This window comes from Strongylocentrotus purpuratus, unplaced genomic scaffold (genome assembly GCF_000002235.5).
Source record: "Strongylocentrotus purpuratus isolate Spur 01 unplaced genomic scaffold, Spur_5.0 spur5_scaffold_8, whole genome shotgun sequence".
NCBI lineage: Eukaryota > Metazoa > Echinodermata > Echinoidea > Camarodonta > Strongylocentrotidae > Strongylocentrotus > Strongylocentrotus purpuratus.
The window spans coordinates 19,556,042-19,572,830 of NW_022145614.1; the positions used below are offsets into that span (position 1 = coordinate 19,556,042).

Consider the following 16,789-nt stretch of genomic DNA (forward strand, 5'->3'; position numbering starts at 1 on the left):
CTTTTCCTTTAGTGATCTGGGAGCCATGTTTTCTCAATCTCATGCCGCTAATAAAAATTCATCTCTGTATACAATTCTTGGTTGTTTGTTTAAAGAGGTTATTTGGACTAGCAGAAACAGAGTGTTGGAATCTCTATTAATGTTGTCCAGAAGCTGAATAAATGAATTATATCAATTATTTAAAAAAAAAATCATAATAAACAATTCGTGAATTCAAACAGTGAGTGTCTGCTTATTTGCCAGTTTATTTTCAGGTATGTACTTCTGTATTTCCCAATTTATAACAAAAAATGAAACTGATATATATCAAGCCGTTTCAAACCGTTTCAAACCGTGACCAAATAGGCCTGTAGATTGGAGACTTGACATTTGAGTCATTCTTCATAGAAGCATGTGTATTGCCTCATGAATTCCGTCCACGCTTGGCCCTTTTATGCTTGATTTATTGGACTAGTGCCCTCGATCCGTGCAATGTGAAATACTCAACAGATTCAAGTGAAAGATATTATCAATATTTGATATATCAGATTCCCAAACCCTGCGCGATCGTTTCCACCTGTATGAAGATCTGTTCCGGGCGATCAATTTTCGGTCGGCTGGAAGGGGCAGCGCGGCGCATCAGTTACATATTTCGGCGACCCCGAGCTCTAAAGAGAATTAAGAATGTATGAAATGTGACTCCTTCGATCACACAGGACCGGTGTACGGCAAGCTGCACCGTGCCCCCTTCAAATATGGAATAGTGTTAAGAGGTGGAAGCTGGGAGGACCTACGTGAGAGAGGGAAGGGGAATAGAGAGAGACAAAATGTAAAAATATGATTTAAAAAAGAAAAAATAAATAAAAGATTTCTCCATCTGAGAAGAGAGAGAGAGAGAAAATGAATGAAAGTTGGGGAAGGGACAGAGGACGGGAAAGAGAGAGGGAAGGGAGAAACAAAGAGATTCCAAAAGAGACAGAGATAGGATTAAGTTGGAGTTTAAAATGAGAAGAAAAAAAGGAATCTTGTTGTTGTTGGCCTGCATGTCATGACATCTGCTTTGAACAAAAGGGCAATCTTTAATTCTATTCTTAGATGATCTGGAAGTATTGCCCTTATGGCCGCCAGTAATCATAGTATAGGTGAATATACCACCAAGTCTAAACAGGTTAAAGGTAAAGACCAGTATTGGAAACGCCCCAATTTCAAAAATGAAATGGAAGCTCTCATTACCAATGATGTGAAAGAATATGTTTTGACATGATGATAAAAAATTTGCCGGGAAACCGCCTACTAATTCATATGTTTGGTAAATTTGTTTCTCTCATGGTCTGTGAGAGATATAGGGTAGTCCCATATACATCTTTCTGTGTATAGTGCTTGTAACTTTACGAAGAATGGGCCAAATTTCTTATCATTTTGATGATTCCAGAACCTTGCAGATGCTAGATGCTAGATGATCGACCTTTTCTGATCGATTCCACAACGATTCTTTCACAATGCAATCGCATGACCATAACTGGTCTTTACCTTTAAGAATGGAAGAAGATCCAAATTCCATTTATCAAGCATATAAGATTATGAAATACATCCATGCATGCATGGGAGTCACAGATTCCTTTCCTTTTCAAACAGGGGTGCAAGAACACACCCAATTAGATAAACCCCACTGATGAATAGGGGGCCACACTCTCCCTTATAATAGGGCAATGAGAAATATAAATTTGCATAGTTATTGATCCGATGGAGAAAAGGGAGATTGTATTGAGGGGAACGTCTTTTCATAACGGTGGAATTCTTATTGATCTGTGGCTGGCATAGGGGGGCTCATTTCAAATCAATAGAGTCTTGATCTTTACCTTTTTTCCCCATTTATCCCCAATTATTTCCTTTTACTGATTCCAGTTCTTTCCCTACTGAACCCTCCCTTCCTCGCCATAAATGCATGATTAACCAAGCTATTCCATTGTGGCTGGATGGGATAGTTGTTATTCTTCTATTTATTGTGATGTTAGTAAAAATTCAGATAGTGTCACATATTGATAGAGAAGGGGTATACTGGAACCTATTTTTACATCACTCATCACTAAAACATTCTAATTTTTAGCATTTGTGAATCAGAATCAAGAAAAGATTCAGTATTTTTTAAATAGCAGAGAGTATTAAGATATCCATAGTGCAATGTGTCTCAAATACAAATTTTCCAATCATGAGTCATTATTTATGAGATGATAATCATAACATTTTAATTCCATAGTTATAAAAGGTCTTCTCCATATATTCAATATCGACATCGTGATATGAAATGTATCATTAAAGTGGAGGGGGGGAAAAGCAGGTGTTTCTCCCGGCAAACGTAATGATCATATCAATCATTAGAAAATTCATTTCAAAATGCGATATCACGTTTTATTGTTCATATTCAATTTTGTTAAGCAGCAGCAGCATCGGTAATAAATCATACCAATCTCATTTTGCCATCTTTCACGGCTCTTGTCATAATTTTTTTCTGCAAGCGGCATCCGATAATGAGGTACACGTAAGGAGAACAGCTAACTGATGTGCCCCCCATTCTTAGCCGAATCACCATAGTCATTTTCTGATGAAATATCATCATGGCATTGCTAATGTCTTCTTCAAACACTCCCCGTATGATACATCAACCAGATATTGGGAATGTCATTGGCTCAAAAGAAATTTATGTCCCATTAAATGATGAATTCACCCATTTTTCACAGTTTCAAGAGAAAATAAAATTGGCAGCTGAATGGATGAAGGTGGCATTCTCTCACAAAAGAATGATGTTAGATGATAAGGTTTTTTTTCTCCGGTGGTGATTAAAGGATAATCTTTTTATATAAGTCATTAGGTAGGGTTATAAGCAATTGGTTTTCTTTTCTCCATATCATTTGATGCTGAAATTGTATATTCCATCTACAGCGATGATACCATACACAGTACCTTTGTTCTACACGAGATGGTGACTTAAACAAAATCACCAATTACGATCGCACACCACCCAATAGATGAAAAATGATATTGCATTATCAGCTGAATTTAAATGCGCAAGCCTCAAAAATGCTACCACAAAGTAATTGAAGCGATTAGATGAATTTTGACGCTACCACTTTAATATTTGATGAATGATGTGATCATATCTATGGCATCACTGCACCACTCGTATTAATTTGTGCCCTCGGGGTTTAGTGTGTCACTCCAGTTATCATGACCAACAGCCGACCCACTCAGCCATTCAACGCTATCATAGCTCGCTATTTACAAGAGGGATACAAAAAAAAACTGTCTATTTACGCTTTGTCAGTTGATGGCAGAGCGACAAAAGATTGCTGAGGCTTTTCATATCATAATGTTATGCATTGGAGAGCTCTCCGATGTTTGATTATTATTGTTATCATAATAATCCAGCCAGCCAATATACAGGGATGTGTCACCCATAAATGCGATGATATTCTTTCTGTAAACATGCGTAGCTGCTGCTCCTCCCCGGCTCGGCTCTCTTCCCGGGACAACCAGCGGTAACAAGCTTGTCGCTGAGAGATCTCTGCGGAGATCACATGATGAGGAGATAGCCTGCCTGCGTTTCTCTTCCATTCTCTGATTCCCTAAACCGAATTCACTCAAGCGACAGAGTCATGTGCAGAAACTTTCATGCATCTATGATTGAATACTGTTAAATAACTGAAAGTCAAATATCAAAAAGAATGTTATCTTTTTTCAGTATTTTAGCTGTTGAGTTGGACAGGCATCATCCGATTTACTCTCGGATAAGAATCATCTGAAGGAGCATCCTATAATTGAATTCAAAGGGATTTAGCTGCATTTCATTTAAAGAAAACAATAGATTGTGTCTGACTGAGTAACGCTTTTTAGCTTACATTTGAGTTTGTCTTGTCTACAAAAGCTGGTCTTTAAATTTCTGGATCTCTGTCAACTTGAAATCAAAGAGGAAGGAAAACCATCGCAGACTGTATTCCAATTGGACCCCGAGCTGAATCCATTGTTGTCCAGAGTTGGTTTACATTTGTGTTTCAATGCTGTCGAAGCTGAACATTTTATTTGGAGTCATTCAGAAGTTGTCCTGGACACCTTAAACTTTGTCAAGTTCCGCTCATGTTTCTACTGTTGGTCTTTGTACATCTCTTCGCGTGGCTTTCATGCCGAATATCTCTTGTAAGTTAGAATAATTACAGTGCTGCTGCTGTTGCAACCTGGATATAATCTGATAATGTGTGTTGACTTTTTGCGCTGAGCATACTGGTTCACAATTAAGTTAGTACTTATTACAATATTAGGCTATTTTATGGCAGTTGTGAATCAATACATTTATATCTCATTGGAGCTTTGTTTAAAATTCTGAATTACACAATGGTTCATTTGAATCTTGCAAAATGAAAAACTACAATCAAATGATTAACTTGTCATGTTTCGCTTTCGAAAACATTGTTGAAATGAAATGATTACCAGTTGTGTTGACACAAGCCTCATGACAGTACATATGATAGAAGAAAAACAAACTTGTTGGAAGGAAATGAGGTTTTGTCTTTTCCTCAGAGGGCAACTCTCTTATCAGTATGTGAAATAGAATTACACAAGTATTTGACAAGGATGGAACTGATGTTTGTATAGCTGCAGATTGAAGGACGTATGCGATGATAACATTTGTTTTTTTCATTTGCTGCAGTTGAAAGGTCACCATTGCTTGCGCATTTTAACAATGTTTCACACATTTCTGTCACTTTGAAGCACTTTTAGCTGATCTTTGTCCATATGTATCATTTCATGATTGAAATACTGTCATACAGTTGAAATACATCTTTGATATACAAATTTCTATGAATTATATTTAAAACACTGTTTCAATTTGATTCCATGACATTTGCTCCGGCGACAATTGCTCCGCTGTAAATTTCATACACTAATCGAATGGCTAACTTCAACCCTGGATTTAACACTATACCCTACCCTAAACCTAACCCTAAACCTAACATAAAACCCTATTGAAACCCTAACCCTAACCCTACATCTTAGACGAAATAAAGCCCGGAGCAATTGTCGCAGGAGCAAATGTTGTGTCACCTTCAATTTTCCTGTTTGATTGATTTGATTAATAAACCTTATGTCCTCTGTTCAGAGCACGAAAGGCTTTCTTTAACTTTGAGTCAAAGAGTTATTGCTCTTCCAAACGTTAGTTCATGATGTAGATATTCAATTATACATCAAATATAATTTGTTTCAAGACAATAATATGAATCGCTTTTATGTGATGATACATGACATCTCATTAAATCATATTCTTTTTTTTGTTCTCCCGTGTGCAGGTTCATCTGAAGGCATACACCAGCCTCTAGATGCCATGAACTCAGACGAACACGATGAAGTTATCGGAGATGTCCACGTCTGTGGCAACTGCCGTGGCGAGTTTGTTGTCTTTGCAGACTTCGTGAAGCATAAGCAGAGCTGCATCAAGAAGCAGGTCGTGATGATCTTCAACGAGGGGCAGGAGCGGATGGACGAGTCCAGCAGGATGTCCGAGAAAGACCACGACACTGCTTCCGATCGATCCATGACCCCAGAGAGTAGGAAGTCTGTTGAGCCAAACTATGTCTCTGAAGGAAAAGCTCAGCAGCAGGATGAACAACCCGGCAGGTCCTCAGATCAAAGCCCTAACCCCAGTCTCCCACCTTCAAATGTTTCCTTGGACAACCTTGAGAACACTCCCTATGCTGTGGCACAGTTTCCTCGGGAGTCTGCCATGGTTCCTGGGCACCCTGATGTAGTGATGATCCAAGAACAGCTGTATGCCCTCCAGCAGCAGCACCTTCATCAACTTCATATGATCCAGAGCATCCAACATCAGATCAACCACCTCACTGCCCAGCAACAGAGGCAGCAGATTCAGCACCAACACCTTCAGCAGCTGCAGCAACAAGGTCAACAGAAGCAAGAGCCAAAAGATTCCTCAGGTAGTCAGGGATCACCAGGACTTGAAGAGAAGACTTTTGAAGCCAAAGCTGAACCAGCCCCCCACTCCAGCGCAAGCACTGCTACTACATCCTGCATTCCATCCACACCAATTGTACCAATCCCAACCATCCATGGTATGATTCACCCTCCGCACATCTTGTCCCCTGCAGGAGCTGCTGCAGCATCGGCTGTGCAACAGTCTGCTATAGAGGCAATGCATGCTCAAGGAAGGCTGCTACCACCAATGCAACTGCCACCACCATTCCATCTGCCTAGCCAGAAGTCACCCTTTGAGATGCTTCAGCAGCATGCAAACAGGCATATGCCACACAACCCACTTGGAATTCCTCCACCTCTCCCTTACCATGAGAGTCTGCTTTCTGCTGGCCACAAACCCAAGCCTCCCAATGTCTCGGTTTTTGACCCAAAGTTCAGTGCTGATGATCCCTTCTTCCGTCACAAATGCAGATTCTGTCACAAGGTATTTGGAAGTGACAGTGCCCTCCAGATCCACATTCGGTCCCACACCGGCGAGCGCCCATACAAGTGTAACATCTGTGGGAACCGGTTTTCTACCAAGGGCAACCTGAAGGTCCACTTCCAGCGCCACCAGTCTAGGTACCCCCACGTCCACATGGATATTAGGCACCACCCACCAACGCCACCGCTCATGGACCAGCCTCTCCAACCACCTTCAATCCACCAGATTCCAATGCCCACCATTCCAAATGACCAACCCCAATATCCGTATGAAGTAGACATGACACCTTATCAACCATCCAAGAGCACCTCTCCAAGGGAATCCGAAGGCACTATGGCAGACAACGCCAGGCGTTACCAGGAGGAGGAGGAGGAGGAGGAGGAAGAGATGAAACAAGAGATGAAACATTCCAACAACATTGACAGGAGTCAAGGTGGTGATAATCGTGAGAGTCCATCAACGAGCCAGTCGGGAAGTATATCCCCGAATGAAAGGAGGCTGATCCAATCCACCTCTCCTTCCATTGCCCTGTCTTCTAATGTCTTCCCAATCATGTCTGCTAGCGGTTTCCCGATGTCTTCTGGGTATCCCCTACCGTATGCTGGTTTCCCAAGAATGGCATTTAGTCAGAATGGTGCAATGCCGTTCGAGTCTTCCAAAAGTGCTGCAGAATTAGACCTAGTCAAACCTGAAACACCTCCATCATTGGCCAACCTGGCTGAGGCAGGAATGCGGGCTTCAGAGACCTCCAAACTCCAGCAATTGGTAGAGAATATTGAGCAGAAGATAACTGACCCTAACCAATGTGTCATCTGCCACCGGGTACTGAGTTGCAAGAGTTCTCTCCAACTTCACTATCGCACCCATACTGGTGAACGCCCCTTCAGATGTAAAATCTGTGGGCGATCTTTTACAACCAAAGGGAACCTCAAGACTCACTATGCTGTCCACCGAAGCAAAGGACCTATCAGAATTCTCCATGACTGCCCAATCTGTGAGAAGCGCTTCAGCAACCCACTTGTGCTACAACAGCATCTGCGTCTCCATGCTGCCGAAGGGATGACAATACCTCCACATATGGAGCACCCCAGGCCTGAGGATATGAACATCAAGGCTGATGGAGATGACATGGAAAAGACAGACGACGTTGGTGAAGACAACCACATGGATGTGGACGAGCGAAACGATCTTCCAACACCTGAGGAGGGAGAAGTCCCAGATGATTCATTTCCTGAAGGTGACAAGCCTGAAGATGGTACCCTCCCATCGGATGTCAACTCACCGCCTGCAGAAGACCATTCCTCCAAAACTCTGGCATCTGATGAGGACAAAAAGACAAGTCAGCTCCAGAGTAGGCCATTCATGCCAGGTATCCTGGGACTGCAGCCTGTAAGCTCCATGGCGAATGGAGACTCCTCTATGGCTCCAAGCCCTGGTCACAGTGTTGACACTAAATCGATGATGTCTGAAGATGAGAACAGAAACATCAATATGTCTATGTATCACCGGCATGGACCTGAATCTATCACGTCTAGTATGGCAGAGGAAGAACTTGATGGGGAGTTCAGAAATGAGGTGAATGATACTGATATGAGTGGAGCACTTGATCTGAGACCAAAGGGAACTCCTCAAGAAAACATTCCTCCACATTATAAAGATGCTGGTGACTTGGCAGGCTACTACTCTCATGATGATCATTACAGTGAAGACATAAAGCCAACCATGACCTCTGCCGGCCTGCTGATGAGTGTCCCCAGCATGCAGCTTGGTAGTAGACGCCTTATGAGACCAAACACAACCTGCCACTACTGCGGTAAGGTGTTTGCGTGCACCAGTGCCCTCAACATCCACTATCGCAGCCACACCAAGGAGCGTCCATTCCGCTGTGATTGCTGTAGCAAGGGATTCTCCACCAAGGGTAACCTCAAGCAGCACATGCTGACTCACAAAATCAGAGATATGCCCATGCCAAGATACGACTCACCCATCAACAACCCTAGTCACTCCATGTCTCCAGTCATGCCAAAGCCTATCAGCCAAGAACTTCCTCTACAGCAGACGACCACCACCATCAACTCCCAGACCCCACCCCTGAAGCGCAGTCTGAGTGTCTCCCCAGAAGAAGCCAACAAACGCAGTCAGTTCAAGCATTCCTGCTCTGTCTGTGGCAAGCAGTTCCAGACTAACAGTGCCCTAGAGATTCACATGCGCACCCATACAGGAGAGAAACCATTCCGTTGCCACATCTGCAGCCGAGCCTTCACCACCAAAGGCAACCTCAAGGTTCATCTTGGCACCCACATGTGGAATGGGGGTGGACGACGGGGACGACGCATCGCTGTTGAACCCCCATTCATCGTCAGCCCCAAAGAAGGAGAGATCTTCCGTGGGGACCTATTTGGCATGCACCCAGGGTTCGCAGAGGGTGCTTTCTACCACTACCCTCCTCCTCATCTTATTAATGGCTTTGCTGCAGCAGCAGCTGCTAACTCCAAGGCCAACGAGATCTCTGTTATTCAGCAACCCTCTAGCCTCCATCTCCAGGATTCCCCGTCAGTCATCATGAGGAACAGCTTGGCTCCTTCTGCAGAGAGCAGGGAGGCAGCGTACAACCGGGAAGCAGAACGCCACCGTGAAATGGTCCTGAGCAGAGACGAGGCCCTCAACCACGAGATTGCTCTCAACAGGGAAGAAGCTCTCTCCCGCGAGATGGCGATGAATAGGGAGGAGGCTATGTCTCGCGAGATCGCTCTCAACAGAGAAGAAGCTCGCTCCCGCGAGATGGCAATGAACAGAGAGGAGGCTATGTCTCGCGAAATGACAATCAACAGAGAAGAGGCACTCTCCCGTGAGATGGCAACTCGAGAAGAGGCTCTCAACCGTGAAATAGCTCTGAACAGGGAAGAAGCATTCTCCAGGGAGATGGCCCTCAAGAGAGAATTAGCCCAGAACAAGGAGATAGCTCTAGAGCGATCCAACAGTAGAACCCCACCCGTTGCACCACAGTTGAGTTCATAGTCTTAATAATATCAGTTCGATTCACCCACCTTTTTTTGTACAAATCTTGATTAAACCTGTGTATGTCATTTGTGGGACACGTCCTGCGTGACTTTAGTCAGGAGAGCTTCCAATTTATTTTCTTCCAAGACCTTGGTTTTGCGATGTTGTTTTATATGTTTATATATATTTTATGTTTCTCCAGAGGGAGACTTACTAGTATGACACGTTTGTCAAAAGGTGTACATTTTTTAAAGAAAGAAAATAATGCCAGATGATTTTTTTTTTTCTTCTTGCTTCCATCAGGGTATAATGTTTGTTCATTCTGTAGATTTATCCATGTTGTGTTTTTTTGGTGCTTCTTATTTCCCCTAGTCGGTTATCATTTAGAACTCTCAGTAGCCCATCAAGCAAATATTACAAGGCAATTGATTTAAAACAGGGTATAATTTAAACGTTTGGTGTGCTTGCACCAGTTTTTATTTTGAAAGGACATGCTCATGCTTTCTTTGGGCATCATGATTGTTTAAATAGGGAATGCAACAATTCCAAAGAATTCCCCTAATTTGTGTATGCAGAGAGACTTTGACCAGTCGGGCTTGGCCTTGTTCATAGGGTGTAGCAGTCGGAAGTCGGCCTCTGTCTTGGGGAATCATATTGCTTTGAGTATCATTGATGTTGAAGTATTTGTGATTCATGAATTAATTGTATGTATATGACTGTCATAAGCAGCTATTAAATGCTTCTATGGGAAGGAGAAGAACTGAAAGGGTTAAGAGATGCCTGCGATACCTCAGAAATGACTTAACAAAATCAGCTTTAACATGAAATAGGTTTTTTGTACTTACTACGGATGAAGGGCAAGGTATCTTACGATTGACAGCGGTGGAGTATTCTCACTGCGAGTCATGATTGTGATGAATAACATATTTAGGATAAGAGCAATGTGTAATCTGCAGATGAGGAAATATATATGCGTGGACTAAATCAGTATCTGAATGTGAATTGATATTTATATAACTAATATATATCTATATAAAATGATGAAGGGTAATAATCATGTGTATATGTAATTAATAACCTTTGGTATCAACCCTTTGATCAGCCTGTTTGTAAAAACGTTTTTAAACTTTTCAATCATGCCTCTTATTTCAACCTCCAGGAGAAAATTGATTTTGGTAATTATTGCAAAATAGTACATCGCTTGGATGAGAGGGGATTTGCTTTACCTTTCATCATCAGCGATAGGTAGAAATGACCTAGGTAGATGGCTTGGTGTATTATGTTGTCTTTGTCATCATGTGGCAAGGAATCTTTTAGTTAGCAAAGTTTCCTCTCAAAAGCATCACTTATTTCTTATCCTTATGATTTGTTTTAATTCAAACCAAAGACTTTGTTCTTTTGAACAATGTACAGACTTTAACAGTAGCTCTGCATTTGATGTAAAGAATGTGTAATATAAAAAATGGGACATAAGAAAATGTTTGTTGTAAATAGGAAATCTCTGAAAAACTGTCGTCTAATTAGAAGTTTGAAATGAATTTACCACCTGATGTGATGCAGCAAGTAGTGTGCTAGGATGGCTCCAGATTAACGAGCAATTTAATCATGGTAATTGATATGAGTGATGTTAGAAGTTATAGTACACGTATGATAATGATGTTGTAACCTTTGTTCTGATGATGAAGAAAAAAAATGAATACATTTCTTGTACAGCGTTCAAAAACCATATTTATTCACATAGTAGTCTCAAGTGATAGTACATATTTAAGAATGAGGAAAGAAACTACCTTCTCCCACTTTAAACATGTGTGGGTTTTTCTTCCTCCGGTAGACTTGTGAAAAACTAAGAAGCCAGGAATTGCTAAAATCTTGTGTGTGCTATCGTTGATCGTTTTGTCTAATATGATGTGAAGTTTGTTGCTAAAAAGTAAACTATTTTTCCTCGATTTGTAACTTTTAAATTTTTATTTTATATTTTTTTGGTTATGTTTTAAATGTTTTGCACCTTGATATACTTTCTCTCCCCCTTGTATTTACAAATTGATAAGTATCCTAATATTTGCCCCCCTTCCAAAAAAGGTGATAATTAGTAATTATTGTTAGCATCAAATCAGTATTTTAGAAATGTAAAAAGAATGCCTTCGTATGTGAACATTTGATAGTTATACATAATTTCTTTCCTCTGTAAAATTTGGTTGACTGTACAAGTGGGGAGTATGTATGATCATTCATGGAAATACATATGATTTTGCAATCTTCTACTTATTATGTACAATGTTGCAAGTGCATATTTCTAGAAGCATCAAATGTTTAAGGTCATATCCATCTGCCGGTGATGTCACCTCATGTTCAAAGTGTTGAAAATGACCCCCTATTTGGCTTGCTTTCAAGAACATCCCCCCCTCCCCACCAAAGGAGCCCTTTTTTCGTTAAAAAATTATAAAATTGACCTTAATTATGACTCTATTTTCGGCTTATCAAATACATGATCACAAAGTGTACCGTATTTTGGCAAAAACAGTTAAATATATATTTAAAAAACATTGTGAAGACATGACCCATTTTCATGAAGTTTTCTTGTTCTTTCATACAAAAAAATTCCCCCCTTTTTAAAACAAATCCATGAACAATTCAACGTTTGCAAACATCACCAAAAATAAACCCTTTTTCGTGAAATTTCAAATTATCATGTGTACACAAGTCACATTGAAGATGACACCACTGGGATCCAACGATGAACCCACTGCTGGTAAAACAGAATAGATGACAATTAGCCATGTCAGAGTCGGGGCTTGTGCAGGTCAGCTAGTCCAAATGAAAACGGGGTCATTTTCTGGTCAGGGTGGCTCTTTCTGGTGTTTCGCCATATGAACTGCTCCACCAAACAGGTGAGGGAACTTAGAAATGCAGTGGCATTAAAAGATGTATCCACAACACAAAAACGCATAGCAATGCTGTTGAATTACTAGTTTTCGTTTAACATATTTGAATTAAACTTGGGTGTTATTGAACCTAATAGATGTAGTTCAACATGTGTTTTTACGACCTCCATATTCTAATGATGTTCTTCTACATCTATGTGATGAAATATTGATTTTCAACAATTATGTGATCTGGACACATCTTTTTACTCCACTATATCTTTCTAAGCTCCCTTACGGTTCAAACATTTACTTAAGAATCCAAACAGTTGAAATGTAAATGAAACCTGCATTTAATTTTGTCAATGCTAAATAAGTCTGATGTGCTACAGTGCATAGAAATATATTGTAATTCGTAGAGGGAATCAAGATGCAATGGAATCTTGTTTTTAAGAAATTTCTTTGGGATCAAGAAAACTTATCTTGTTCATGGCTAAAAACAATCAAATATATGGCAGGGGGCTAAAAAAATTGTGATATAACAAGGATCCAATGTATTTTCTTGAATCGATGATGGGCATTTCTTTTTCTATGTATCGTTGTTGCTAATTGCACAAGTTAACATAAAGCTGTTATAAGTTTTGTTCATTTTGTTAATCTCAGGGAAGAATGTTTTGTAAACAGTCATTCACAATCAAGGTCACAAAAGAAATGAAGGTTGAGAAAGAACTGCCTAATTAATCATACTTGAAGAAGATATATCACTTATGAATTTATATGTATTATTTGCTATGAAATAATTTCTCATTACTAACCATATTACAATGCTAAGAACTTGATTATTTAATCATTACACTGCCATTGCATGAGGAGAAGGGAGAAAAAAATCATGTTTGAACAACTTCCTTTCAGAAGAGATATAATTAATTTCTTTGCTAATACATGTATGTTTTAAAAAGTGTGAAGGTTGATATGAACCCAATAGAGTTCGAGGTCCATTTTAATTGGGTGGTTGAACTCTTCATTATCATCCTACGCACAGCTCTCGTGAGAAAATCCAGCAAAATCCATCGACCGCAAAATTAATGCATACAATAAATGATAACAAACAAAAGTAGAGCGAACAGGAACCTCTTTGAAGTTGACACTGAGAGGTTTTCTCTTCTTCCTATGTTCAACTCTCTGGTTTTTTGACAACCATGGAATATCAAAATCGCTCCACCACTTGTCCAAACTTCCTGCAAATTTCATTATGAAAATAAAATTTAGGGAAGCCCGGTAGGATAGATATGACAGATAAAAGCATAGTTGCAAACAATGCCCTATCTAGCTAACATCTGCCTTTTTGGACTTTTTATGAACTCTCTCTTTTGGCGTTCTCTCTCTCTCTTGTACAAATTGCAAGATTTGAGGGTATGTATGTTTCCTGAGATTTGGGCTGGGGTAAACGAATAGAATGGTATATAGTGTCTAAGGATTGTACTCTGGCAATTTCATTTGCGATATGACAATTTTTACCCTGTCAAACTTTTCCTTTCGAGGGGGGTGGGGGAGAAAAAGTTTTCTAACTCTCGTTGGCTCCTCGCCTGATTAGATCAACTTTTTGATGTCTTTAACGGCTGTAACCAATTTCAATCCAGTTATTTCATTATGAAAGATCTATGCATCTTTCTAGTATTTCGGCCTTCTTTTCCTAGTTTGCGGAATATCGTGGGATTTGCAGTGATGAAAATAAAATACAAGTGGGAAAAAATGATGAAGAAGGGTAGACAATTGCGGGCCTGTTTGTGGAGCGGCCTTGAGTATTTTAATCATAATGAGAATTCATGATTTTATTTCTTCTCTTTGTGGCAGTCTCTCACTCAAACTGTCAAGTCCATTTTTGATGAGAAATTATCTGTCTGCGCTGACTCTGCAAAGTAGTTTTGATGATATGGCAGAAGCCTTCACCATATTTCTTTTTTGTCACATTTACTGGTACAAATTTCCTTATATCGTCGACTGCAAGAATGTCCCTACCTAAGTGGCACACAAATTTAGTCATTCATGTATAGTTGTTTATTTTACAAGAGAATAATGAAATTTGAATATTTGTTTTAATGTTTTGTTCTATGCATTTTTGACATCAGCACACTGTCAGTATTATTTTTCATTCAAACAGTTTTTTGTGTATTGTAGATTACATATAGTCGCATCTTCAATTATTTTGATATTTGTTTTATATATTATACAGGGTCTCTAAAAAAATGCAACAAGAATTTGACAATATTTTGAAAAGTACTAAGCCATTAATAAACTTTGTTATGTCATGTGCTATACTCTAAAACTACATGTGAACTGTAACAAAGACCAAACTTTGATTTTATGATATCAATTGTCAGAAGATCTATGAACATTTAGGTTCCTTTGAGATGAGAGTTCACTTTGTAACATACAGTATGTTCTGTAAAAGTGATTACTGCCATACACATGTAATTTCAATTGAGAATGACTGCATATTTTGAAGATGTTGCCAATCAAACTCTTGTTGCTTTTTTTGAGATACCTTGTAGAAATATGCATTTCCTTTTCAAGTACGTAAGCAATGTTTTATAATTTTTTTCATGAAGTTTGTATATAGAAGATTATTAAGTTTGCAGCTGTTAAATCGTAGATTACTAGTGACAAAAGTGGTACTTCAAGTTATAGTAAAAGCAAAAATATTTCTTTGATTCTTGCAATAATGATAGCACTTATACTGGCTTTAGGCCTTTCAGAATATTTCTTTTTTTTAACATTCCACAAAGTATAGTGATTAGCTAATCAAAGCATTTTGCACAGACATCATGTACCTTCTTGATAAACACAAGTTATTGTATTCAAATATCAGTATTGAAAGAAGCTGCCATTAGCATGGAATTTGGAAGAAACGAATTGGCATCACTATTGTTTTTGGTAGAAATTAGATATCATGATATAGAAGGAATACAAATACTGTTATTTAGGAGTACGTAGAGATGTAGTTAATGTACAGTGTATCCCAGCAAAAAAGAAATGTAAATGCAAGGTGCACATCACTCTTGTGGAAATACCATCCAACAACTGTTGCGTAACATGGAAGTAAAAAATATACCGTCAACGATATCGCTTAGTGAATCATGTATGGATTAATGTAATCAATATATCGTTTGAAAGCATATTACTTCTGTTCATACTTGGGTGTGTTTTTTTCTTTCTGGGATCCACTGTACAATACTCCTAAAAATTCTATGTTATTGTCTGTTGCTAGTATTTATGACTGTTTTATGTGTGTGAAAAATATAAAGTATTTGTGTACTGTTATTTTATTGGCCAAGACAAGGCAAGGTCTCAGTTGTAAAGAGCATATAAAAGGACTACTGCATTATTTGTGGTAGTAATCATGATTTGGTTTTGTCTTGATACTCTTGATTTATTGGTGATAGTACCCCCTCGCTGTCATTTCTTTGATAAGTGATGAGATTGTATGTACATGTACCAATTCACAAATATATGTATGCACTGGTGTAGTATATAGTGAAGCTTGTATATTTTATTATACTGAAGTCTAACAAAAATAAATTGAAAGGAAGGAAAATATCGGAATTGTATCGTTTGTTTTTTATTTTGAGAGGGAAAGAGAGAAGAAATGTATGAGATAAGAAGATATATAAGATAGAAGTACAGTCAAACCTGTCTATAGCGACCACCCAAGGGAAACGCAAAAAGTGGTCGTTGTAAAAAGGTTTTTCATTGAAAAATTTACTAAAGTTTCAATGAGAAACCATTTTCAAGAGAAACAAAAAAATGTGGTCTTTGTAGACAGGTGGTCACTAAAGCAGGTTTGACTGTATTATCATGGAAAGAAGAGAATTAGATCAAGATTGAAAGATGTGATTTTTATTTGGATTAATTGCGGAACAAATTCATATGTCTGGTGTCGATTATAAGAAATGAGTTCTAAAATACATCAAAAAAATGAAACTGAAATGCCACAAAAAGTTGATCCAAATGACTTTGACATCCTTCAACCTCCGGAGTAAAAGGGGAAGTCCACTCTGATATTGGGTGGGTTTTAAATTGGTTTTTATAGAAGCAGAAAATGAGAGAAACAAATGAGTGAAAGTTTGAGCAAAAACTGATTAAATACAAGAAAGTTTTTTAAAGTTGATATTAGCGTAACACAAATTAGCAACACTTGATTGAACGTATCTTGCGAACTCTTCTCGAATTTGCTCTGTACAAAAAATTTCATAAACTTTCATTTTTTTAGTTATTGTGGACTGAAAAGATTTGTTTTACACATAGAAACATGGGCAACAATGATATCTAGGGTGAATGTATGCTTGAAAAATTCTCAAGAGAAACTATACATTTTAAAAGTTTTTTTGTACAGGGCAGATGGGAGGGGAGCTCCCAAGATACATCACAGAGTTGCCAATTTGTGTTTGACTGATCACTCCTTCAAAAATTCACAACTATCTAA

The 16,789-nt window shown here is 39.0% G+C and overlaps 1 protein-coding gene across 1 annotated transcript in view; it reads left to right on the forward strand.

Annotated features, from left to right (window-relative positions):
- Positions 1 to 15,903, forward strand: part of LOC575920 (sal-like protein 1) — a 17,713-nt gene extending 1,810 nt beyond the window's left edge. The window contains exon 2 of the mRNA XM_030976192.1: positions 5,319 to 15,903. Coding sequence (XP_030832052.1) covers positions 5,319 to 9,463 — 4,145 coding nt within the window. The 3' untranslated portion in view covers positions 9,464 to 15,903. The remainder of the gene's footprint in view (positions 1 to 5,318) is intronic.
- The last annotated feature ends 886 nt before the right edge of the window (positions 15,904 to 16,789 follow it).